At 45.2% G+C, this 26,646-nt stretch overlaps 1 protein-coding gene across 3 annotated transcripts in view; it reads right to left on the bottom strand.

The window, feature by feature from the left end:
- The window catches only part of DTNBP1 (dystrobrevin binding protein 1), a 155,575-nt gene that overhangs the window by 91,332 nt on the left and 37,597 nt on the right, over window positions 1-26,646 (bottom strand). For all 3 annotated transcript variants that reach the window (XM_033929593.1, XM_033929594.1, XM_033929592.1), the window contains 2 exons: window positions 16,609-16,741; window positions 2,620-2,752 (listed from right to left, as the gene is read on the bottom strand). In XM_033929593.1, the coding sequence (XP_033785484.1) occupies window positions 2,620-2,752; window positions 16,609-16,741 (266 nt within the window). The remainder of the gene's footprint in view (window positions 1-2,619; window positions 2,753-16,608; window positions 16,742-26,646) is intronic.

Genomic DNA, 26,646 nt, shown 5'->3' with positions numbered 1-26,646 from the left:
CTCCCTTCCTCTCTTCCTCCCCATGTCCAACAATTCTTCCTCTCTCATCTCTCCCATGTGCAGTAGCTTTCCATCCCACCTATCCCTCTGTGCAGCAGCTTTCCGTCCCTCCCTCCCATCCCCCTGAGCAGCAGATTTCCATCCCATCCTCCAATGCAACAGCTCCCACTGACTCCCCCCCCACCCAATGAGATCTAATATACATCCGGGCCTCCCAAAGCAGCAACAGTGGTGGTGGGTAGTGGGCAGAGGTAGCGTGATTAACAGGCTGTTTCTGGCCTGACTTGCCAGGGCTTCCTTCTGCCGCATCATCAGTGATGTGGTAGAGGGAAGGCCCTGGCGGAGAAGGCCAGAAGCAGCCTGTTCAAAGCACTGCCTCTGCTGGCTGGTCACTGCCGTTGGTGCTGCTGCTTTAGGAGGCCTGGAGGTATGTCAGGATTCAATGAATCAGTGAGTTCAATTTTTTATTAGAAAATGTACTGATTTGAATCGATTCACAGAAGTGAATCAGTGAATCGATTTAAATTGTGAATCGGGCAGCACTACTGCCCGGCACATAACACCGGGATCCTTTGGTGCTGATGAGGATGATGTTAAATTTATATGTGTCCTTGGGATAGGGTCCAAGAATGCTCGATGTCGAGGTACCTCCTCGATGCAGATGCATCCCCAGTTTATGATTCAGCACCAAGGGCCATGGGGACCAATGTTTCCAATGACTATATCAGTAGACCAGATTTCTCAGCACCAAAAGCATTTTTCCACCTCTCCTCGTGAACCCTAATGGTTCTTTGACATCTGATGACAGGTATACCATATTCTAATCTCCAAATTTCAGCATGAATTGTGTTTCACTTTCATTTACAACTACTACTAAAATTCTGGGAGTAACATTAGATAATACTTTATCTTTTCATACCCATATTTCTAAAATCTCTTCATCGTATTTTGCTTTACAACAAATTTGTTCTGTTCATTCATTTCTTCAACAAAGTTCCCTTCGTATATTGATTCATTCTTTAGTTTTATCTAAACTTGATTACTGCAATTCAATTCTGATTGGTCTACCAAATTATCAGTTACATCGTTTACAGTTAGTACAAAATACTGTGGTTAGATTATTATATGGATGCTCAAACTTTGCCATGTGACTCCACTTCTTAAAGCAGAACATATTCTTCCTATAGCTTATTGAATCCCCTATAAATATAATATAATCACTTTTTTCAATTATATCCTCTGGACTCCCTTCTTTTTTGCACAGTTTTTTGGTTTATTACACTGCAAGGAGATCTCTTTGTTCATCAAATCAACATCTTTTGAGTGTTCCTTCTTTTGGGCAGTTATTTCTTGATGTACATAGAAACTTTTCATTTTCAGTTATGCCACCCACTCTCTGGAACTCTCTTCCCATTTATATTTGCGAAGAAAAATTGTTCTCCAAATTCAAAGCTCAATTTTTCTCAAGCATTTTGCACATAATTTTTTTATACTCTAAATTCCTTTTTTATCTTTTCTTTTTTTAAGTAGGTTTATATTATGGTTTCCCCTTTTTTTCCCTTTCCCTAACTTCCCTACACAAATTTTACTATAATCTAAACTTATTGTTTGTTCCTTTAAGTGTTATGAAGTTTCATATTGTTTTTAACACTCAAATTTATATTAATTGTGAACCGCTAAGATTTTAACTCTGGTTTTATATTTGTGGTATATTAAATAAATTAAACTTGAACAAAAAGAAACATAATTGGGCCCCAGAAATGACAGGCACAAAGTGTGATTGTCAATAAGTGACATGGTCCTGGCATATCAGGAGCACTTTTTAAAACTATTGGGAGCTTTGAGAAATGTGTCAGAGAAAATAGCAAAAGTGAACTGAAATAGCTCAATTGTAAAAAAAATTAAAAAAAAAGATAAGAGAAAAATTATCCCAACAGGAACACCCAGGCCTATGGGGTCTGATGAGCCAGGAAAAATAAAGAAAACCTAGAAGTGTCAAAAACCACTAGAAACTATGAAGGAAAGAAGGAACTAAAGAAACACTGATCCCATACAGCATTTACACATAAAAAAAAGAAAGCAAATAAAAGTCATAAGCCAAAGAAAGATGTAAGATGTGGAAAGAACAGGAGGACATGGCCTCACTGCTCCATGGAAAGAATGAGACTAATCTAGTCGCATGCAGCAGGCAGAAAGGCACACATGCATAGATGGTAGAATCGTCCAAAGACTTCTAGAAAGTTGCTGGGAAGTGCTCTGTGCAAGACTCCACTGGATGATGACACCCCCCCATATGTGGAAATATTGTATTCTGCCTATCCTCGGAAAATGTATGTTGATGACATCTGAAAGGAATCCAGGCAAGAGCGAGATAGCTAGTTTAGGAGAAAAATTAGCTTGTAAATAAATACTATTAATTTAGGACTAGGTATACAATAGCATACAACATGAGGTTTATTCTTGGTTCTCATTAATGAGGGGAAGATTTTCTGTAACTTAAGTATATTCATGGTTTTGTCACTTGTAATGTAAAAAAATGCTTCATATCACTCATAAGTGACAATAAGATATCTTATGGAGTCATTAAGTTTGGTTGGTGAAATGTGTAAATGTATTCACCTTTTCTTTTTTTTGTAGTTTTCTAGCTGCATGGCTTGTGCTCGCTTTAAGTTTTCAAATTCACATTGTCCACACAGATCCTCCAGCTCCAGCAAACGGCCCTCCATATTTTCAAAGTTCTCTTCCAACTGGGCTATGTGAAATAAAGAAAAAGCAATTATATACCATGGTATCCACCATATATAAAAGTATTATCATTCCATAATGCTGTATTACAGCCAACATGACAGGGAAAGGAAATAGCATCATGATTACAGTAATGGACTAGAAACACTGGTGTAGCTTCACTGCTTAGTTTGGGGGGTGGACGAAAGCAGGAGGGGTGTCATATTGGTGGTAGAGAAAAGAGTCAATTTAGCATCAACAGTAGGAGAATTCTAGATAGCAAGGGAGTTCCCCATGTACCCTCAAAATTATACCTATTACTAGGACTCAGGTAACCTGATGTCATATCCTGTTTCCAATCACACACATAATTAATTCAGTCTTGGGCAAATCCCTAAAAGTGACTTCAGTATCCACTTCGGTTCTGTTGCCATTGGCCTAGGTTATAAATGCTGAAGGTCTTCTTGGCAGTCAGCACAACTACATCCAGAACTAGGTTGTCAATTTTTCTGACACTTGTCCTACCCCTTGCCTCTCTCTTATCTTGCCCTCTATAGCCTGCCCCTTGCCTCTCCCTTATCTTGCCCCCTATAGCCTACCACAAGTCTCTTGCCCCATCTACTGTTATATCATTCTCTTGCCCCACTCCCTACAACCAACTACCCAGACCAGGGTTGTCATCTCAGAAGAAGAAAAAAAAAAAGAAGACACATGTATGCACTTTCTATGATTATTTCACAAACCCTGTCTGATGTTATGAGAAACAAAATTAAATTAAAGTTCTATGTCACCTCAGTAAGGCAAACATATAATCCCACCACTGGAAAACACTAAACACAAACTCATGCAAAAACATACTCAGAAACTTACTTTACCATAACAGCACTAACTCCCAGGATAGGCTGGAAGGAATCAGTGGAGGCGTAACATTATATGTTAAGGAGGGCCTTGAATCAATTGGACTGAAAATTCTACAGGAGCCTATAATAATAATTGATTGACTTTAAGAGGGGAGGAAGAAAGAGGGTTAATAGGACAGGAAATCCATATAGGTAGAAATCCTATAGGTAGAAATTCTGTGTTTAAGGGGGAAAAGGATAGTGATAGGAGTGTACTACCGTCCGCCTGACCAGAATTAATGGACAGATGCTGAAATGTTATCAGAAATTAGGGAGCCTAACAAACTGGATAACACAGCAATAATGGGTTATTTCAACTACCCCGATATTGACTGGGTAAATGTATCATCGGGGAATGCTAGAGAGATAAAATTCCTTGATGAAATCAAGGACTGCTTTATGGAGTAGCTGGTTCAGGAACTGACAAGAGGTGAAGCAATTCTAGATCTAGTTCTTAGTGGAGCACATAAATTGGTGAGGGAGGTAATGGTGCTGGGGCTGCTTGATAACAGTGATCATAAAATGATCAGATTTGATATAATTCCTGGAATAAGTTTACACAGAAATCTAATACAGCAGCACTTAACTTTAAAAAAGGAAACTATGATAACATGAGAATGGTAAAAAAAACAAAACTTAGAGGTGCAGCTGCAAAGGTCAAAAAAATACATCAGACGTGGATGTTATTTAAAAATACCATCCTGGAAGCCCAGATTAGATCAGGCATTAAAAAAGGAGGAAGGAAGACCAAACAGCAGCCGGCATGGTTAACAAGCAAGGTGAAGGAAGCTAGCTATTAGAGCTAAAAAAAACAAAAAACAAAAAAGCCAAAACAATTCATTAGAAAGTAGAAGGATCAGACTGAAAATAATTGTAAACAGCACAAGGAATGTCAAGTTAAGTGCAAGGTGCTAATAAGAGAAACCTTGAAAAAAAGATTGTGCTGGAAGCAAAAACACAAAGTAAAAACTATTTTAGGTATATTAAAAGCAAGAAGCCGAGAAGAGAATCGGTTGAACTGCAAGACGACTAAGGAATAAAAGGGGCTCTCAGGGAAGACAAGGCCATAGCGAAGAGATTAAATTAATTCTTTGCTTCTGGGATACTGGTGCCAGAAATGGTATTCAATTCAGATGAATCAGAGAAACTCATACAAATTTCTCTAACAGTGAATGTAATGGGTCAAATTGACAAACTGAACAGTAGCAAATTGCCTGGACCGGATGGTTTACATCCCAGAGTGCTGACAGAATTGAAAAATGAACTTGCAGAGCTATTGTTAGTAATTTTTCTTTAAAATCCAACATAGTACCGGAAGACTGGAGGGTGGCCAATGTGATGTCGATTTTTTAAAGGGTTCCAGGAGTGATCCGAGAAATTATAGACCGGCGAGTCTGACATCAGTGCCAGGCAAAATGGTAGACTATTATAGAGAACAAAATGACAGAATATATACGTAAGCATGTATTAATGAGAGAAAGCCAACATTGGTGAGGCAATATTTTCCTTGACTAAATCAATCTACTCCATGTCTTTGAAGGGGTGAATGAATATGTGGATAAAAGTGAGCCAGCTGATATTGTGTATTTGGATAACAACTGATGCATCGCGCAAGAGAATCAACGGCCATTTACCGCTGTTTCCAGTTTTTGTTCAGTTGTTATCCAGTAGGTTATATTGTTTTGATATGTGTTAGGACCCCTGAAGAAGGAGTGTTTCTTCGAAACACGGACCATGTCAGGTCCGGTCTTATCAGTCCTTTTGGAAACAAACTGTCTTATGTGTTTTATGATTGTTCAATGAAGTCTTGGTGTCCTGTACATCATCACTGCAGTTTTTGCTTTTTGTTCTTCGTTTCGATATTTCACTGCAGTTGGATTTTTTTGTTTGTTGTTGCCATTTGACAACGTACCTCATGAAAGACTTCTGGGAAATTAGAAAGTCATGGGATAGGAGGTAATGTTCTATTATGGATTAAGAACTGGTTGAAAAACAGAAAATAGAGAGTAGGTTTAAAAGGTCAATATTCTCATTGGAGAAGGTTCCCCAGGAGTCTATGCTGAGACTGCTGCTTTTTAACATATTTATCAATGATCTAGAGATGGGAATAATTAGTGAGATAATTACATTTGCTGATGACACAAAGTTGTTAAATCGCAAGAAGATTGTGAAAAATCGCAAGAGGACCTTTCGAGACAGATGACATTTAAGGCTCCTTTTACTAAGCCGCGGGAGCGTTTTTAGCGCGCGCTGCAGATTAGTGCGCGCTAACCCCCGCGCTACATGGAAAAACTAACGCCTGTTCAATGAAGGTGTTAGCGTCCTAGCGCGCGTGGCATTGTAGCGCGCGATAAGCGTGTGCTAGAACCACTAACGCAGCTTAGTAAAAGGAGCCCTTAGTGTGAGCAAGTGCAAAGTGATGCATGTGAGAAAGAGGAACACAAACTATAGCTATGTGATGCTGGGTTTTCCGTTAGGAGTCACTGCCCAGGAGAAGGATCTAGGTGTCATTGTTGAGGATACATTGAAACCATCAGCTCAATGCGCAGCGGCGGCTAAGAAAGCAACTAGAATGTTAGGAATTATCAGGAAAGGAATGGTAAACATAGATGAAAATGTTATAATGCCCTTGTATTGCTCTATGGTACGGCCACATTTTGAATACCGTGTGCAGTTCTGGTCACTGTATCTCAAAAAAGATAATAGTGGAATTAGAAAAGGTACAGAGAAGGTCAAAGGAAATGGTAAAAGGTTTGGGATGACTTCCGTATGAGGACAGGCTAAAGCAGCTAGGGCTCTTCAGCTTGGAGAAGAGATGGTTCAGGGGTGATTTGATAGTTTATAAAATACTGAGTGGAAATAGTAGATGTGAATCACTTGTTCACTCTTTCCAAAAATACTAGGACTAGGGGGTATGTGATGAAGTGGTAGATTTAAAAAGCAAACAGGAGAAAATATTTCTTCACACAACGTGTAATTAAACTCTGGAATTTGTTGCTGGTGAATGTGGTGAAATCAGTTAGCTTAGTGGGGTTTAAATAAGGTTTGAATAATTTCCTAACAGAGAAGTCCATAGGCCATCTGGCTTGGGGAAATCCACTGCTTATTCCTAGGATAAGCAGCATAAAATCTGTTTTTCTATTTGGGATCTAGCTAGGTACTTGGAACCTGGGTTGGCCACTGTTGGAAACGGGATGCTGGGCTTGATGGACCTTTGGGCTGTCCTAGTATGGAAATGCTTATATTCTCTGTTTCCTAAATAGGGTATAACCTAAAAAAAAACCCAGCTAAGTGATCTCTCCATTGTATATTGGAGAACTAGTAAGTAGTTAACTGATTTCTTGTGTCGAAAGTTTCAAATATATATATTCAGTAAGATATCTCCTAAGATTTGTATAAAACTAAATTTAAATCACAAAAAAAGTTTTTGCAAAAAGAAAAAAACAATGTAGTGGTGGGCCTGTATAAACTCTGCTTCATAGCTCCAGATGTGTGGTATCACTGGGATACTCTCCTTGGAGTAACTTCCCACTACTGAAATTCACAATTTAATTCAACACTGTTTTGAACACTGGTGTTTGTCTTATAAGGAGTCTCTTGCAAACGAGGTTTCTGGTTATTGGATAATAAGAGTAAGACCAGAAATACAAAATTCTGAGTAACTTAGCTTTGTCCCAGGAAGTTTAAGGACCTCCTGAAATGGCCCCTGCCTGCTAGACCCAGGCTCAAAGCACCTCATCAAAATACAATGGCAGCCGTTCTTAATCTTATTTCACTAACAGTACAGAAAACACAGAATTTTCAAAACCTGTAGCTCTCTTTCTATAGTGCAGAAAACCACCGGAGTTTTTAAAACTTTGACACCCCTTTTTTTTTTTCAGAGAGCAGAATACACAGGATTGAAATCAAAATCTACAGCGCTCCCCCCTCCCCTTTTCACAGAGCAGAATACAAACATTAAAACTAAGCCTGTAGGTCAGACTGTAATAAACAGAGTTAATACATTTTTCTTACATTTTTTCCAATAAGAAGAAAGCCAAACTTGTTTTATTCTAAAGTAAGGCCACACTTTAAGAACTTCAAACACACATTTTCCTGCACTGGCTGATATGTCCCTGCCTCAAATTTTCATGTAGCACTGATATAAAATAAAATATAGGAGTGCACAACCCAACAATTTTCCAACACTAACAGCTGATGAGCGAGTACCATGTTGTTTATAGAAAAAGTGTGCACTTCTGAGGAAAGAGAGTCGTAAATTAGAACCACAAACAATTCATTTAGGTGCTGTTCTACTACTTGCATGCCTAATTTTGTACACTAGTTGCAAAATTGTGTACCAAAGTTTGTAGAATGGGGGGGGGGTAGGGAGGTGTCTTAACATTGCTGTAAGTATATACAGAAAAGCACAGTTACTTACCGTAACAGGTGTTATCCAGGGACAGCAGGCAGATATTCTTAACGCATGGGTGACGTCACCGACGGAGCCCCGGTACGGACACTTTTAACTAGAAAGTTCTAGTTGGCCGCACCGCGCATGCGCGAGTGCCTTCCCGCCCGACGGAGGAGTGCGTGGTCCCCAGTTAAGATAAGCCAGCTAAGAAGCCAACCCGGGGAGGTGGGTGGGACGTAAGAATATCTGCCTGCTGTCCCTGGATAACACCTGTTACGGTAAGTAACTGTGCTTTATCCCAGGACAAGCAGGCAGCATATTCTTAACGCATGGATGACCTCTAAGCGAACAGAGAGGGAAGGAGGGATGGTTGGCCATTAGGAAAATAAATTATGTAACACAGATTGGCCGAAGTGTCCATCCCGTCTGGAGAAGGTATCCAGACAGTAGTGAGTAGTGAACGTGTGAACTGAGGACCAAGTGGCAGCCTTGCAGATTTCCTCGATGGGTGTGGAACGGAGGAAAGCCACAGAAGCAGCCATAGCTATGACCCTGTGGGCCGTGATAGCACCTTCCAGTGAGAGACCGGCCCGAGCATAACAGAATGCAATGCAGGCAGCAAGCCAGTTGGAAAGCGTACGTTCAGAGACAGGATGACCTAGACGGTTAGGGTCGAAGGACAGAAAGAGCTGAGGGGATGAGCAGTGAGCCCTGGTACGGTCAAGGTAGTAAGCAAGGGCACGCTTACAGTCCAGCGTGTGCAACGCCTGTTCCCCAGGATGTGAATGGGGCTTAGGGAAAAAGACAGGCAACACAATGGACTGGTTGAGGTGGAAGTCCGAGACCACCTTGGGAAGGAATTTAGGATGGGTACGCAGAACCACCTTGTCATGGTGAAAAACAGTGAAAGGTGGGTCGGCAACCAGTGCATGCAGCTCACTAACTCTCCTGGCAGAGGTGATGGCAATGAGGAAAAGCACCTTCCATGTAAGAAATTTGAGCGAATTTGTGGCAAGAGGCTCAAAAGGAGGTTTCATGAGGGCTGATAAAACCACATTCAGGTCCCAGACGACTGGAGGAGGCTTCAGAGGTGGTTTGACATTGAAGAGGCCTCTCATGAACCGGGAAACCAGGGGATGAGCCGTGAGAGGTTTTCCGAGGATAGGCTCATGAAACGCAGTGATGGCACTGAGGTGGACTCTGATTGAGGTAGACTTGAGGCCAGCGTCGGACAGAGAGAGCAAATAGTCCAGTACAGTTTCCACCGCCAATGAGGTGGGATCGTGGTGATGTAGTAGACACCAAGAGGAGAACCGGGTCCACTTCTGATGGTAACATTGGAGGGTGGCCGGTTTCCTGGAGGCATCCAAAACACGACGGACAGGCTGAGACAGATTCTCTGGAGAGGTCAGCCCGAGAGAAACCAAGCTGTCAGGTGGAGCGAGGACAGATTGAGATGCAGTAGAGACTGATGCTGCTGTGTAAGTAGAGTAGGAAACACAGGAAGAGGAATGGGTTCTCTGGAGTTTAGCTGGAGCAGGAGGGAGAACCAGTGTTGGCGAGGCCACCGAGGGGCGATGAGAATCATGGTGGCTCTGTCCCTGCGGAGTTTGAATAACGTCCGCAACATCAGAGGCAGTGGAGGAAAGGCATAGAGGAACCGATCCGTCCAGTTGAGCAGGAATGCATCCAGGGCCAGACGATGAGGAGAGAAGAGTCTGGAACAGAAAAGGGGCAGCTGATGGTTGTGAGGAGCTGCAAAGAGGTCCACCTGAGGAGTGCCCTACCGAGCAAAGATGGAGCGGAGTGTGGGAGGATCCAGAGTCCACTCGTGAGGTTGAAGGATGCGGCTAAGATTGTCGGCTAGGGAGTTCTGTTCGCCCTGGATATAGACAGCCTTGAGGAAGAGACTGTGGGTCGTGGCCCAGGTCCAGATGCGGATGGCCTCCTGAGAGAGGAGGGGAGATCCGGTGCCGCCTTGCTTGTTTATGTAGTACATGGCGACTTGGTTGTCTGTGCACAGGAGAAGAACCTGAGGGTAGAGAAGGTGCTGGAAGGCCTTGAGAGCATAGAACATGGCCCTGAGTTCCAGGAAATTGATGTGATGTTGACGCTCCTGAGGGGTCCAGAGTCCCTGGGTGCGAAGATCTCCCAGGTGAGCTCCCCATGCATAGGGGGGAGGCATCTGTGGTTATGATCATGGAGTGAGGGGGTAGATGAAAGAGTAGACCCCTGGAAAGATTGGAGGAGTTCAACCACCATTGAAGAGATTGCTGAAGAGACGATGTCACAGAGATGGGATGAGAAAGAGGATCCGTGGTCTGTGACCATTGGTTGGCTAGAGTCCATTGAGGTGTCCTGAGGTGGAGTCGTGCCAGAGGAAGCACATGGACCGTCGAGGCCATGTGGCCCAGGAGGACCATCATCTGCCGAGCTGGAACGGAGTGATGAAGGAGCACCTGACGGCAGAGGTGGAGCAGAGTTCGTTGGCGGTCGGAGGGGAGAAACGCCCTCATGAGAGTGGTGTCGAGAACAGCTCCAATGAACTGAAGTCGCTGTGTGGGAAGCAGATGCGACTTGGGGTAGTTGATCTCGAACCCCAGGAGATGGAGGAAGGAGATGGTGTGCTGAATGGCTTGTAGCACAAGTGGAGACGTAGGTGCTTTCACCAACCAATTGTCCAAGTAGGGGAACACCTGGAGGTTGTGAGACCTGAGAAAGGCCGCCACCACAATAAGGCACTTGGTGAACACCCTGGGCGATGATGCGAGGCCAAAGGGTAGCACTTTGTACTGATAGTGGCGGTGCTGTATCTGAAATCGGAGGTAGCGACGTGAAGTCAGATGAATTGGAATGTGAGTGTAGGCCTCTTTGAGGTCTAGGGAACATAGCCAGTCGTGTTGAGAAAGAAGAGGGTAAAGCGTGGCAAGGGAGAGCATTCTGAACTTTTCCTTGACCAGACACTTGTTGAGGTCCCGGAGATCGAGGATGGGACGGAGGTCTCCTGTTTTCTTGGGAACCAGGAAGTAGCGGGAGTAGAATCCCTGACCCCTTTGGTCTGAGGGTACCTCTTCGATGGCGTTGAGAAGAAGGAGGGAGTGGACCTCCCTCAGGAGGAGGGAGGATTGGGAGGAGTGGAAAGCAGACTCTATGGGAGGACTGTCTGGTGGAAGAGTCTGGAAGTTGAGAGAGTAGCCGTGGCGAATGATGTTGAGGACCCACTGGTCTGATGTGATGACCTCCCAACAGCTGAGGAAAAGTTGGAGGTGTCCTCCGATAGGCTGAGGAAGAGGCAATGATGGTGGGAGACTGGCTATGCCCTGGAGAAAGGAGTCAAAAGGGTTGAGATGGTTTTGATGGAGGAAGAGGCTTGGCAGGTTGGTGAGACTGGGAGCGAGCCTGTGTTTGATGCTGGTGATGAGGTCGGCGAGGCTGCTGTTGCGGCGGGTTGAGAGGTCTGGCCGAGAACCTGCGCTGGTAGGAAGACTGCTGTCTGTAGGGGCGAGCAGGTGGAGTCTTCTTTTTAGGTTTCACCAGAGTATCCCACCTGGTCTCGTGTGCCGAGAGTTTCTGGGTCGTTGAGTCTAGGGACTCCCCGAAGAGCTCATCACCAAGACAAGGTGCGTTAGCCAGGCGGTCTTGATGGTTGATGTCGAGGTCAGAAACCTTCAGCCAGGCCAGACGCCGCATGGCAACAGCCATGGCAGATGCTCGAGAGGTCAGCTCAAACGAGTCATAAATGGAGCGTACCATGAATTTCCGGAGTTGGAGCAGACTGGAAATTTGCTGTTGGAAGAGGGGGACCTTACGTTCAGGGATGTATTTTTGTAAGGCGGAGAGTTGTTGCACCAGATGCTTCATGTAGAAGGAGAAGTGAAAGGTGTAATTATTTGCCCGGTTGGCCAGCATCGCATTCTGGAAAAGGCGCTTGCCAAACTTATCCATAGTCTTCCCCTCTCTGCCAGGAGGGGTGGAGGCATAGACACTGGAGCCCTGAGTTTTCTTCAAGGTGGACTCTACCAGGAGAGATTCATGGGGCAATTGAGGCTTGTCAAACCCTGGGATTGGAATGACCCGGTACAAGCTATCCAGTTTGCGAGGGGCCCCGGGGACAGTGAGAGGGTTCTCCCAATTTTTGTAAAAAGTTTCCCGTAAGATGTCGTGGACTGGTAACTTAAGGAATTCCTTGGGAGGTTGCTCAAAGTCTAGGGCATCGAGAAAAGCCTGGGACTTTTTAGAGTCGGACTCTAAGGGAATGGAAAGAGCCGTCGACATCTCTCTGAGGAATTTGGTGAAAGAGGACTGTTCGGGTTTCGAACCGGTATCAGCCACCGAGGGTTCCTCGTCTGTCGATGAAGCGTCTTCCTCGGTACCGGGTGGGGATTCTTCCCATAAGTCCGGGTCCCTCATGTCAGGGTGCGCACGTCGGGACGTCGGTGTGGAGGGCTCGGTATGGCAGGTCTTGGAGAGAGACTTGCCGGAGCGTACCGAGGCGGTACCGGGAGAGGAAGACCGGCGCCGGTCCGGGTGCCGGGAAGGGTCGGTATCAGAGCAGGCCTGCACCATAGAATGGGAACGGTGTGGTTCAGCCAAGAGTACTGGCATGGAAGTGTTAATCGGTACCGAGGGGGTCGACACCGATGGGACCGTGCGAGGCTCGGACCGGTCCTGCACCGGAAGGTGCGGGGCCAACATTGTGGGCAACAGGTGCTGGAGTTGTTGCTGTAGCTGCTGTTGCAATTGGGTTTGGAGAATGGCCACGATGCGGTCTTCCAGGGGAGGCACCGGTACCGCTTTTTTCTTCTTCGGTACCATAGGTGCCGCTCCACGCTCCGGCGATGAGGAGGCCGATGACAAGGCACTCACCGATATCGGAGCGGAGCGTTTGTGGGGTCGGCGCGATGCCGGGAGGACCGGAGTCGCAGCCATGGCAGGAGGGCGCTCAAGGGAAGTGGAAGGCTTCTTAGCTGGCTTACCTGGGGCCAGCGACCCCGAAGAAGGATCCGGCGGCGTCGAAGTAGTCGGTGCCGACTTTTGAGGTGCTGTTGACGTCGCGGCAGGTTCCATGGCAGATCCGGTACCGAAAAGAATATTTTGCTGGATCTGTCTATTTTTCAATTTGCGCTTTTTAAGAGTGACACAGCGGGTGCAGGTGTCAGCCCGATGATCCGGACCCAAGCACTGCAGGCACCAATTGTGCGGGTCGGTGAGGGAGATCGGGCGTGCACACCGCTGGCACTTCTTAAAGCCCGGCTGAGGGGGCATGAAGGGAAACACGGCCTCCGCAAAATCGAAGACGGAGGCCTGTATGGTGGCAACAGGCCCCGCTGGGGCCTGCCTGAAAAATAAAGAAAAATTGACAATTTTTATTTTTTTTGAAAATAAAAAGGGAATTAACCCGAAGGGAAAAAGAGAAAAAGAACGAAATTTTACATGAGCGGGAAGGCAGGAACTGATTTTTCAACGGCCGTTGAAAACACATGCATCTTCTTCGCTCTGCGGAAACGAAGAAACTGGGGACCACGCACTCCTCCGTCGGGCGGGAAGGCACTCGCGCATGCGCGATGCGGCCAACTAGAACTTTCTAGTTAAAAGTGTCCGTACCGGGGCTCCGTCGGTGACGTCACCCATGCGTTAAGAATATGCTGCCTGCTTGTCCTGGGATAATGCATTATTATTAATGATACAAAACACTCTGTGTGATGCTCACAAATTATAATAGTTCACCATCTTCTCCAGCCAGGTCAAAAAGGCAAACTTAGGAGGAGATGCAGCAAGCCTTGCAGTAAAGCTAAAATATCACAAAAATGATTATGATTATTGAGAGCTTCTATACTGCTACTAATGACTGGGGAGTCAATTCAGAGCGGTTTACATGAGCCTCTGCAAAGGTGTTATGATACATTAGCTTCTGTAGAGATGTTACCATATATAAACCATATGTTTTGCTTGGCATTTCTGCAGCAAACGTAATGTTTTTTGCCTCTGAAATATTGGGGATGCTGAAAGGGCTATGCAGAAGTCCCGTACACATTATGACATTAGCGACAGGAAGAGAAACAAAGATGGGATAGTACGCCTTAGGCAGTCAGACGGAAACTACGCAGAATCTGATTATACCAAGGCAGAACTGCTAAACGAATACTTCTGCTCAGTATTCACCTGTGAAGCGCCGGGAGCTGGTCCGCAACTACAGATAAGAGACAGCCAAAATGATCTGTTTCATGATTACGAGTTTACACCCAGTAGTGTCTACCACGAACTTTCAAGACTCAAGGTGGACAAGGCCATGGGACCTGACAATCTACACCCCAGGGTGCTCAGAGAACTGAGTGAAGTTCTGGCTGAACCACTATCCGTGCTCTTCAATCTTTCCATGCGCACGGGAAAAGTACCCCTAGACTGGAAAACAGCTAACGTAATTCCACTCCACAAAAAGGGCTGCAGAACAGAGGCAGAAAATTACAGACCGGTGAGTCTTACATCCATAGTGTGCAAACTCATGGAAACACTGATCAAGCAGAAACTCGACGAGATTCTAGACGAAGAAAATTTACGAGATCCACACCAACATGGATTTACCAGGGGAAGGTCCTGCCAATCTAATCTGATTGACTTCTTTGACTGGGTGACCAGTCGTCTGGATGCCGGGGAGTCCCTGGATATGATATATTTGGACTTCAGCAAAGCTTTTGATAGCGTCCCACACCGCAGGCTGTTGAACAAACTAAAATCGATGGGATTAGGGGATACATTCACTGCATGGGTAAAGGATTGGTTAGATGGTAGGCTTCAAAGGGTAATGGTAAACGGTACCCCCTCCAAAACATCAGCAGTAACGAGTGGAGTACCTCAGGGCTCCGTCTTAGGGCCGATTCTATTCAATTTATTCATAGGAGATTTGACCCAAGGGCTTAGAGGAAAAGTATCACTGTTTGCCGACGACGCCAAACTATGCAACATAGTAGGCAAAGGCAGTGTTCCTGACTTTATGATGCAAGACCTACAGAAATTGGAACAGTGGTCATCAACTTGGCAGCTAGGCTTCAATGCTAAAAAATGTAAAGTAATGTACCTAGGCAAAAAAAATCCACACTGAACTTACTCACTAAATGGTGAAACCTTGTCCAGGACCACGGTAGAACGTGATTTAGGAGTGATCATTAGCGATGATATGAAGGCTGCCAATCAGGTGGAGAAGGCTTCGTCCAGGGCAAGACAAATGATGGGCTGCATCCGGAGGGGTTTTGTCAGCAGAAAACCTGAAGTCATAATGCCACTGTACAGATCCATGGTGAGACCCCATCTCGAGTATTGTGTTCAATTCTGGAGACCACACTACCGGAAAGATGTGTTGAGAGTTGAGTCGGTTCAGCGTATGGCTACCAGGATGGTCTTGGGGCTCAGGGATCTCACGTATGAGGAAAGGTTAAAAAAATTGCGGATGTACTCACTGGAGGAGCGAAGAGAGAGGGGGGACATGATTGAGACCTTTAAGTATATCACAGGGCATATAGAGGTAAAAGATGATATCTTCAGTCTTACAGGGCCCTCGGTAACCAGAGGGCACTCGCTGAAAATCAGGGTAGGGAAGTTTCAAGGTGATGCTAGGAAGTATTTCTTCACCGAAAGGGTGGTCGATCATTGGAACGAGCTGCCTCAGCAGGTGATTGAGGCCAGCAGCGTGTTGGATTTCAAGAGGAAATGGGATATTCATGTGGGATCTATAGGGGAGTAGAAGTCAGGGAGTGGGTCATTGGTATGGGCAGACTCGATGGGCTGTGGCCCTTTTCTGCCGTCAATTTCTATGTTTCTATGTTTCTATACTACCTAGATCACAAATAGGCACTTAACTTATTTTATGAAAATCAGATAAGCTTTTATGCAATGTAACCAGAATCAATTTTCCCATGAAATGTAATTTATTATGTTATTGAAATTCCTATGTAACGTTATTTCTTATGAAATGTAATCAGAAATAATTTCCTATGTAACATATCCAGAAATAATCTCTGATATATTGTATCTATGTCTTTATCTATTCTATCTGCTTTATCTAATAGTTATTTTTCTTGGGTACTTTAGCTAGATTGTGAGCCTTCAGGACAGTTAGGGAATTTCTAAGTACCTTTTTTCATTCATTTCAATGTTTATTGCATTTTTATGGTATCTATACTGTAAACCGCTTTGAACCTCGCGGTATAGCGGTATACAAGAAATAAAAATTTTTTTTTTTTTAAAGCATAAGTGGATTTACATCTTTCTGCCACTGTAGGGCAGTATAGCTATTTACAGTAAATGCAGCTAGCTCCTTTGCTCTGCCATTTTCCCTGAGCTGTTTTATATATTAACAGTATGACCTGAAGGTCTAGGATGAGGAGTGGATGGCCATAGTTAAACCTGGGGTTATCACTCGTACAACACAGCAAGTAATACCTTAATTAGGGATCTGCTTTACAAAGACATTGCGATGATTGTGCTCTCATCCTGTACTATACAGAAAAGCATTTTTTTCTGCTCTCTACTTCTTAAATTAAATTTGTACTGATTAAACATACGATAAAGAATAAGTTATAGCGTAGTGAGGCTTACACAGTTTGGTTGTCATGGATTCCAGATCTGCTAGAAACACTGGAATTTGCTGGAGTTGATCCTGCAGCTCTTTTAGACTGCTCCTCTTCTTCTCCCAGTGTGCAAAGAGCATCACCACTTCGCTGTCAACAAGCTGCAACAGAAAAGACAGAGGGAATTAAAGGGGGAGTTGATAGTTTAATAATGCCAAATTTGTTCCTTCAGTTAGGCTTTATTCAATCCCTTATTTCTAAATTTATTTTAATTATTTGGATTTAACTTACTATCTTTTTGAAGAAATTTACTCAAGGCAATGTACAAGAATAAGTCAAACATAGGCAAGGTAAAATTATGTCCTTACCTGATAATTTTCTTTCCTTTAGTCACAGATGAATCCAGAGACTAGCGGGATAACAGCCATCAACCAGCAGGTGGAGATAGAGCGCACAGAAGTTGTTCTCAGGTATATCTTGGATGCACAGCCTCCTGGCCAACCAGTATAGGTCTTCTCAAAGCAGCTGAAATAACTTACATAAAAGGCATGAAACCCAAGAGACATAAGGAACATATGCAACTCCTTTCCTCACATGCACTATTCAAATCACTGATTCTCTAAAACTGAGAATGCAATTCCAGCCAAAAGGCGACAAACCCTGCAACAGGGTGGGGGCTCTAGATTCATCTGCTGTTACTAAAGGAAAGAAAATTATCAGGACATAATTTTACCTTCCTTGTCATCAACAGCAGCTGAATCCAGAGACTAGTGGGATGTACCAAAGCAATCCAAACATAGGGAGGGAAATAACCAAGTGAACGCACAATTCCTTGACCTCCCAATCCTTCCCTGCAGCACACATCCAAGGAGATACTAAACTCCAGAGAGTATGTACCCTACAATCATCCAGAGGCAACCCCCCATAGCACATGTGAGCAGGAGCAATCTTCGCCGGAGAACACCGCACTGCGGAAATCACCGCTCCTTTGCCCCTCCATGGAACATATGAGTGCAAGGCAGCCTCCTACTGTGACCACCAGGCCCAAAATTCCTGTGGAATGAAACCATCATGTCTGGCCATGGTCTTTAACTGACAGCAAAACCCATTACCACCACCGCAGACCAGCCCTACTTACCCTTGCAAGGTTCTAGGGCAGGGGTGCCCAAAAGGTCAATCGCGATCGACCGGTAGATCGCCAAGGCAAAGTGAGTCGATCGCGGAGCCCATCCCGGGCTCCGTGATAGACTCACTTTGCCTTGGCGATCTACCGGGCCGATCAGCCTTCCTCTCACCGACATCAATTCAGCCATCGGAGAGGAAGATTGGGCCAGCCAATCGCTGCCTGGCTGGGCCAGAACTTCCTCTCCGATGGCAGAATTGATGTCAGGGAGAAAAATGCTGGTCGGCCTGACGCAGGGAAGCAGGAAGAGCTTGGGGCAGCGGCGGCTTGGGGGCCTGTTCCCCGATGGTGGCAGCAGTGGCTTGGTGGAGGGCAGGGAGAAAGAAAGAAAGGGGGCAGGCAGGGAGACAGAAGGAAAGAAGGGAAACAGAAAAAAAGAAAGGGGGCATGAAGAGAGAAAAAAGAAAGAGAGGCAGGGAGAAAGAAAGGGCAGGGAGAGAGGAAGAAAAAGTTGGAGGAGGGAATGAGGTCTGGAGGAGAGGAAGCATATAGGCTGAAAGAAGGGAAGAAAGATTGGATGCACAGTCAGAAGAAGAAAGTACAACCAGAGACTCATGAAATCACCAGACAACAAAGGTAGGAAAAATGATTTTATTTTCAATTTAGCGATCAAAATGTGTCTGAATTTATATCTGCTGTCTATATTTTGCACTATGGCCCCCCTTTTACTAAACCACAATAGCAGTTTTTAGCGCAGGGAGCCTCTGAGCGTCGAGAGCAGTGCTGGGCATTCAGCGCAGCTCCCTGCGCTAAAATATGCTATTGTGGTTTAGTAAAAAGGGAGGGGGGTATATTTGTCTATTTTTGTATAGTTGTTACTGAGGTGACAATGCATAGAGTCATCTGCCTTGCATCTTTGAAAAAACCCCGGAATAGGAATAATTAACATTTTCTCAGCGTACAGTGTACTTTGTGTTTTTTTTATTTTATTTTATTGTTGGTAGATCATTTTGACTTAGTCATTTTAAAAGTAGCTCGCAAGCCCAAAAAGTGTGAGCACCCCTGTTCTAGGGCATCAAGCCTGGAACGTGACAAGTGAAGACTCCCCATCCAATTGAAGCCCTCCCAAGCCCAAAGTCCATAGAGCTCCCACAGGAGGCAAACTTCTGACCCAAGTCATGAAGAATGCCAGGAGGAGACAAGTGTCTTTCCCAGAGACCCAAGGAGATACCGTGACCACCTCAGAAATGGAGGTAGTTGATCCAACCTCCTGTCTACTCCTCCACTTGAAGTAACCAAAAAAGGAGTGGAAAAAATGAACTCTGAGCAAGAGAGAAAAATGCACTAGGGCTTATTTTTAGGATGTCTTATTTTTTTCATGTACAACAATCATCTCTCTCTCCCTTCCTCTCCTCTATCCAAATCTTTCCTCTTTCCTTCCCCCCTCCCCCCGTGCAGCATCATTCCTCCCATCTCATCCATCACCATGTGCAACAGAACCCTACCAACCCTCCCACCGTGAGACTGACATACCTCCGCTCCAAGGCCTCCTAAAGCAGCAAGGATGAGGGTTGCTGAATTGATGAGTCGGGGATGGAGTCAGGGACATTCGAAAAGGGGGGGGGGGTCGATCTTAACTAGGGCTTATTTTGGGGGTAGGGCTTATATTAGGAGCATCTTTAAAAATCAAGCTAGGGCTTATTTTCAGGATAGATTTTATTTTCAGGGAAAACAGGGTAATTGTCAGCTGGCCGAGACTAAACAAGGCACATCCAACATCCCGCAGCTCAACTAAGAACATAAGAATTTCTGCTGCTGGGTCAGACCAGTGGTCCATCGTGCTCAGCAGGCCACTCACGTGGCGGCCCTTAGGTCAAAGACCAGTGCCCTGAGACTAGCCTTACCTGCGTACGTTCTGGTTCAGCAGGAACTTGTCTAACTTTGTCTTGAATCCCTGGAGGGTGTTTTCACCTATAACAGAAAAGCATTCCAGTTTTCTACCACTCTCTGGGTGAAGAAGAACTTTCTTATGTTTGTACGGAATCTATCCCCGTTTAACTTTAGAGTGCCCTTTCGTTCTCTCTACCTTGGAGAGGGTGAACAACCTGTCTTTATCTACTAAGTCTATTCCCTTCATTATCTTGAATGTTTCAATCATGTCCCTTCTCAGTCTCCTCTTTTCAAGGGAGAAGAGGCCCAGTTTCTCTAATCTCTCACTGTAAGGCAACTCCACCAGCCCCTTAACCATTTTAGTCACTCTTCTCTGGACCCTTTCGAGTAGTACTATGTCCTTTTTCATGTACGGTGACCAGTGCTGGACGCAGTATTCCAGGTGGGGGCTTACCATGGCCAGTACAGCGGCATGGTAATCTTCTCTGATCTGTTCGTGATCCCCTTCTTAATCATTCCTAACATTCTGTTTGCCATTTTCACCACTGCCACGCATTGCATCGACTTGTCAACCAGTACTCTCAAGTCTCTTTCCTGGGGGGTCTCTCCAAGTACTGCATTGGAAATCCTGCATGTGTGTATAAGATTTTTGTTACCAACATGCATAACCTTACACTTATCCATGTTAAACCTCATTTGCCATGTCACAGCCCATTTCTCGAGCGTGTTTATGTCACTTTGCAGATCTTCACAATCCTCTTACGTCTTCACTACTCTGAATAACTCCGTATCGTCTGCAAATTTAATCACCTCACTCGTTGTACCAATTTCCAGGTCATTTATAAATATGTTGAAGAGCATGGGTCCAAGCACTGAACCCTGCGGCACTCCACTCGTGAAGCTTTTCCAGTGATAGTACTGTCCATTTACCCCCACTCTCTGTTTCCTATCCGCCAGCCAGTTATTAATCCACGTGAGTATTTCACTCTCAATTCTATGGCTCGCAATTTTCAAAGTAGTCGTTCATACGGAACCTTGTCGAACGCCTTCGGAAAATCCAGATATACAATGTCAATCGGGTCACCCTTATCTATCTGCCTGTTTACTCCCTCGAAGTGCAGCAAGTTCATCAAGCAAGATATTCCTTTGCTGAAGCCATGCTGGCTGGTCCTCATCAGACTGTGTCCGTCAAGGTGATCAATGATATGGTCCTTTATTAGCACCTCTACCACCTTTCCTGGTAACGATGTCAGACTCACCAGTCTGGAGTTTCCCGGATCTCCCCTCAAACCTTTCTTGAAGATTGGCATAACATTCACCAGTTTCCAGTCTTCCGGAATCCTTCCTGATTTGATCAACAGATTGGCTATTAGTTGAAGCAGTTCAGCTATAGCCCCTTTCAGTTCCTTGATTACCCTCGGATGGATGCCATCCAGTCCCGGGGATTTATCATTTTTAAGCCTATAAATCTTCCTGCATACCTCTTCTGAGGCCTAAGCACTGGGAATCTTTCTTAACTAAGTCCTTAGCCCCCAGAAAGAGTTCTCCACTGAGGCCCGAGCCAGAGGAATCCTCCTCCACTGAGGCCTGAGCCAGAGGAATCCTCCTTCACTGAGGCCCGAGCCAGAGGAATCCTCCTCCACTGAGGCCTGAGCCACAGGAATCCTCCTCCACTGAGGCCCGAGCCACAGGAATCCTCCTCCTCTGAAGCCTGAGCCACAGGAATCTTTGTCCACTGAGGTCTGAGCCACAGGAAAATTTCTCCACTGAGGCCTAAGCCCTGGGAGAACTCTCAACTGAGGCCTAAGCCCCAGGAACATTCACAACTAAGGCCTAAGTCCCAGGAACATTTCTCTTCCGAGGCCAAGCTGCAGGAATATTGCTCAACTGAAGCCTAAGCCACAGCCATGCTTCTCATCTGAGGCCTAAGGCCACCGGAATAATACTCTACTGAGGTCTAAGCCCCAGGAATCTGTCTCAACTGAAGCTTAAGCCCCCCAGGAACATTTCTTAACTGAGGCCTAAGCCCCAGGAATATCTCCCAACTGAGGCCTAAGCCACAGGAATACTTCTCCTCTGAGGCCTAAGCCACACAACTACTTCTCATCTGAGGCCTGAGCCCCAGGAATCTCTCATCTGAGGCATAAGCCTCAGGAATATCCATAAGGAATATCTGAAGCCTAAGCCACAGGAACACTTCTCGTCTGAGGCATAAGACACTGGAATACTTCTTCTCTGAGGCCCCAGCCTCATTTCTGATCCGGGAAACTGAAGCCTACCTCGCAGTCAGTCCCATGCCAGCAAAGAAATGCCTACCTTTCCCTGTCGAAAGGCAGCTCTACCCAGAAAGAAAAACACAACTCATGGTCCCATTATCGGCCACCAATAGCACCTGGCCGAAGCCATCCCCAGTGACCAGCTGCACTCCCCCAGAGGACCCGACCAATCTACGTTTACTACCATCCACAAGCTACTGGTGACCGACTAGCAGCAGGAGTGTAGGCCATAAACTTTGTTGGAGACAGTGCTCCTACCGACTCCGAGCGAAATTATAAGCAATCAAAACAAGCTTACCCACACCACACTGAAAAGCGCCTGGGTCCCCAAAACTCCCGCTGACATATGGGCCCTAGGGCATCCTATACCCCTGCAGACCCAAGCCCGTCTCACCAGACCGCACCAAAGCAGCAACCTGTTCATCCAAACGCAAACTCACCACTTGCCTATCACTGCCGAAAGCAGCGTACCCCTTGCCGCTACCAGCAAGTGAAAAATGGCCATGAGGCAGTGAAGGAAAAAACTGCCTTGGTTCATCTGCGTGGGAAGGCGTCAGAAATCCTTGCTGCCGGTGCCCTCCACCCCCACCCCGAGAGGAAAGGATACCGCTGGGTTACCCCGAACTAGGCTCGCTGGTCCCCGGGAAAATCTATGCATCGAGCCCTTGTGAACACCTGCAACCCCGAACCGCGACGCACCCGGAGCCCCCCAACAAGAAAATCTAGCCTGTTATAGAAGAACCAGCCGGTGGCCCAGTACTCTTTTACCTTACCTCTTCCTCTTCGGAAAGAATAAACTTACAGAAGGCACTCTGTCGGTTCAGTTAAGGGACCTGGGAGGGCCCAGGTGTTACCCTGAAGAATGTGAAGTAGGGACGCTGGGTGGGCCCAGGTGTACCTCCAAAGCAGGCACTATGTGGCAGGACACTCCTCCATTCCAAATAGCCAGACCTGGCTCGAACTCTCCTTAGCCCCAGGACCCATAGAATCCAGGAGCTGTGTGAAACATCTGCCAGCCACTATCTATCACAGTGGTTCCCAACCCTGTCTTGGAGGACCACCAGGCCAATCGGGTTTTCAGGCTAGCCCTAATGAATATGCATGAGAGAGATTTGCATATAATGGACTTGACAGGCATGCAAATCTGCTCCATGCATATTCATTAGGGCTAGCCTGAAAACCCAATTGGCCTGGTGGTCCTCCAGGACAGGGTTGGGAACCACTGATCTATCAGATCTATCTTCATTTTTCAAAAAGACAAAACTATTTTTAAACTTCTTCATATTCACCTCCTGAGTATGATTTGTCATTTATGCAGAGCACACTAGAGAAGCAATTTCTGAATAGCACACTGAAATTGAGGCCACAGGAGGTTTAACTATGAGTATCGAGAGTTAGTGATTAGCAGTGTCCCCTTTCAAAGGAAGGAAAAGAAACCACTTTCACTCCATGAACATGCATGCAATAGATATGTGTTCAGGTCATCTCCAACTGAATGCAAATCTCTCTCATGCATATTTATTTAGGTAATCCTGAAAACCCAACTGGGGTTGCAAAGCACTGCACTTCAGGATATCTGCTTGTTCTTTTGACCTAACTGAACTTGCTCACCTGCAGCTGAGACCAGCATAGAAGAGACCCTCTTCTATGCACCACATCATCATTTGACATCAAAAGTACAGACACACCAACACTGCCTCATGGCAACAGTGAAGGAAGATGAACCAGAGGAGAAAGATAAACATCCCCATGCTGTAGATGCATTCCTTCCTTCATCACAGCAGCAGGGCAAACATCCTCTGCTCTGCCCAAACAATGGGCCACAAACATCTCAAGCTTCTGCTGAACAATGGGAGGCAAGGTGAAAACTATTGCTCATAAGCAAACACGACTGCTCATGGCACCATCTTGTTCTTTCCCTGCCCTCCCCCTCCAGTTTGCTTTCATTAAAAAACATCCACAGATACTCACTTACAAAATGTCTGTTGCCAACAAAAACAGTTTGGGGTAGTTGACCACCGACATTCTACTTTTCCAATTTTCTCTTCTTGTTAAAGAGAGCCTGTAGGGATTCCCATTTATTTTATTTATTTATTTTAAAAATTTATATACCATATCCTGTTTACCTTTACCATATGCTCAAGGAAACAAGGGGGTGCTGAAAAATTCTCAGCCCCACAACTTCCTAAATTCTGAGCATTATTTTGCCACTGTAGCTAAAAACAGTGTTATTTTATTTTGCAAAGTGTAATTTGCAGAATTGTAATATAATTTTATTTCTTATATACCGCTAATCCGTTAGGTTCGAAGCGGTTTACAGAAAATATACATTAAGGAATACAATAAAATAAAATAAGTAAGATAGGTACTTAGAAATTCCCTTACTGTCCCGAAGGCTCATAATCTAACTAAAGTACCTGAGAAGAACAATTAGTAAATAGTAGAGAATTAAAAATAAAGATAGTGGTAAAATAAGATTAGGAACATCCTAACAAGAATACATAGATCTCTCTTCAGCTACGCTTTTAAAGCAAAATGTACATCCCTAACAATACAATGGAAAAACTAAAATTAAATAAAAATATAAAAGTCCGTTAGACAATAGAATTCTAAAGAAATTTGAAATGAAGAAAATAAACTTTAGAATTTCTAACAAGAAGTATATACGAAAGCTCTTTGTTAGTGTTTGTAACAGTGGACATGAGATTTAATTATAGGATTTGCGCTGAATGCTCTCCTGCTTTGAGTCTCAGAGTCGCGATGTAAGACATTTTCCTCTCAGCTGCTGCCAGACAGGTGAAGGTGGTCAGAGACGGGTCTGATGCAGGTCCTGGAGCTTCTATTAATATTGAGGCAGTCGTCGTGAGAGGTTCCAGAGCATTGAGACACCTGCCAAAAATAGGGACACAGAATGGTACCTCCGAAGAGGGATGTCCGGATGAGGCCAAGTGGGCCCAAAACAGCAGGGCCAAAAGCCGGGATGACAAGAGGCTTGGTCACTGCAGACACAGGCATCGACCTCCATACAGGGTTCAGAAAAGGAGGTGGGCTCAGAAGAACAACCAAACACAGTCCCAGTGGAGGAGGCAATGACACACCAGGAGCACCACTCGGCACCCCAGTCCTCTTCCATTTCCTCCACCTGGCTCCCCGGTCCTGAAGCCAAACCTGCACTCCAGACCCTGCCATATCCAGTCTCACCGCCAGTTCCTCCCCCCGCTCCAGTACGATCCAGCAAACATATCCGGACAGTGGATCTTGCGGAAAGCTCCCTCCAGTTCCTCCAACTGCAGGCTGTCGACAGTAGTGCGGCATCTGAGCTGCCCTCGCTTCAGGAGCCCGGCTCGATCGTAGCTTCCGTCCGCCCGCCATCCACCTCCTCCTTTTTCGCTCCCAAATAGGGGCAAATTGCAGCACGCAGCCGTCGGCACACAGGAGCAAAGGATTCAGACCAGGTCTTCCACAACCTCAACCAGGACAAGGTCTCAGTCCGGTCTCTCCCAGCCGTCACCATAAAGACCATCGAACTACAAGTGCAGGGCCCTTCAACTGCCGAGCTGGATCCAACAGTCAAATCATAAAACAGTAAGTAATTTGAAAAATAAATATATAACAAAGGAAAAGAAACTAAGAACAAAGACAAAAGCAAAAATTAGAAATCAACAATAAAAATTATATAAGACAAAAGAAAAGAAAAAAACAAAAAAGTAGTCAGAAGGAGACGGAACAGTAGATGGCTTAACTGTCCACCATCTTGTTAGAATCCTATGCTATGACATCGTTTCAGATCATCGATTGAACCATGTCAGCGAAAGTGTGGAATTTTCAAGTGTGGAACTCCAAGCTGTCATATGACGTTCCTATTCCTGCAGAAGAAAACTCCAAAGGAAATCCATGAATGTACGATGCAAACATTGAGTGACAAATGCCCCATCATACTCCACAGTGAAGAAGTGATGTGCAAACTTTCAGTGTGGAGATTTTGAAACTAAAGATGCAGCAAGGTCTGGGAGGCCTCAAATGGTGTCAACTCCTGAAATTGTTGAGCATGTCCATAACCTGGTTTTGGCAGATCAACATATCGGCTACTACAGATATCCAGGGAACATGTTGGGTATATAACCCACAAGCAGAAGCTGTCAGCCAAGTGAGTGCCCAAATGTTTGAATGCCGATGAGAAACAACATTGAGTAGACTCTTCCAAGTTTATTTTGCAACATTTTCAGCGAGCTGGTGCCAACATTTTGGAACAACCAGTTACTGTTGATGAAACATGGTTACACCACTGTGATCCTGAGACAAAACAACAGTCCATGCAATGGCAGCATTCGGGTTCTCCAAGGCCAAGGAAATTCAAGGCCCAAAATTCAGCTGGAAAAGTCATGGCTACAGTGTTTTGGGATCAGGAAGGTGTTGAAATGACCATTTTCCAAAGGACCAAATAGTTAATGCAGAATATTACTGTAACTTGCTGTGTCGATTAAAGATGGCATTGAAAGAAAAAAGGAGAGGGAAGCTGCGGAAAGTTCTCTTTTTGCAAGACAATGCACCTGCTCACAAGGCTAGCAAAATAATGGATGTTTTACCGCAGTTGGGGTTTCATTACATAGACCATCCACCCCATTCACCAGACCTTGCTCCATCTGACTATTTTCTGTTTCCAAACCTTAAAAAGAGTTTGAAAGGGTGACAATTCTCAAGTGATTCAGAGGTGATTGCAGCAGCAGAGCAGTATTTCAAAGACCAGACATCAGAGTATTTTTGGAAGGGTTACAGA

The sequence above is a fragment of the Geotrypetes seraphini genome, chromosome 2, assembly GCF_902459505.1.
Source record: "Geotrypetes seraphini chromosome 2, aGeoSer1.1, whole genome shotgun sequence".
NCBI classification, from domain to species: domain Eukaryota; kingdom Metazoa; phylum Chordata; class Amphibia; order Gymnophiona; family Dermophiidae; genus Geotrypetes; species Geotrypetes seraphini.
The sequence above is the reverse complement of the archived record's forward strand: the minus strand, read 5'-3'. Positions and strand labels throughout refer to the sequence as shown.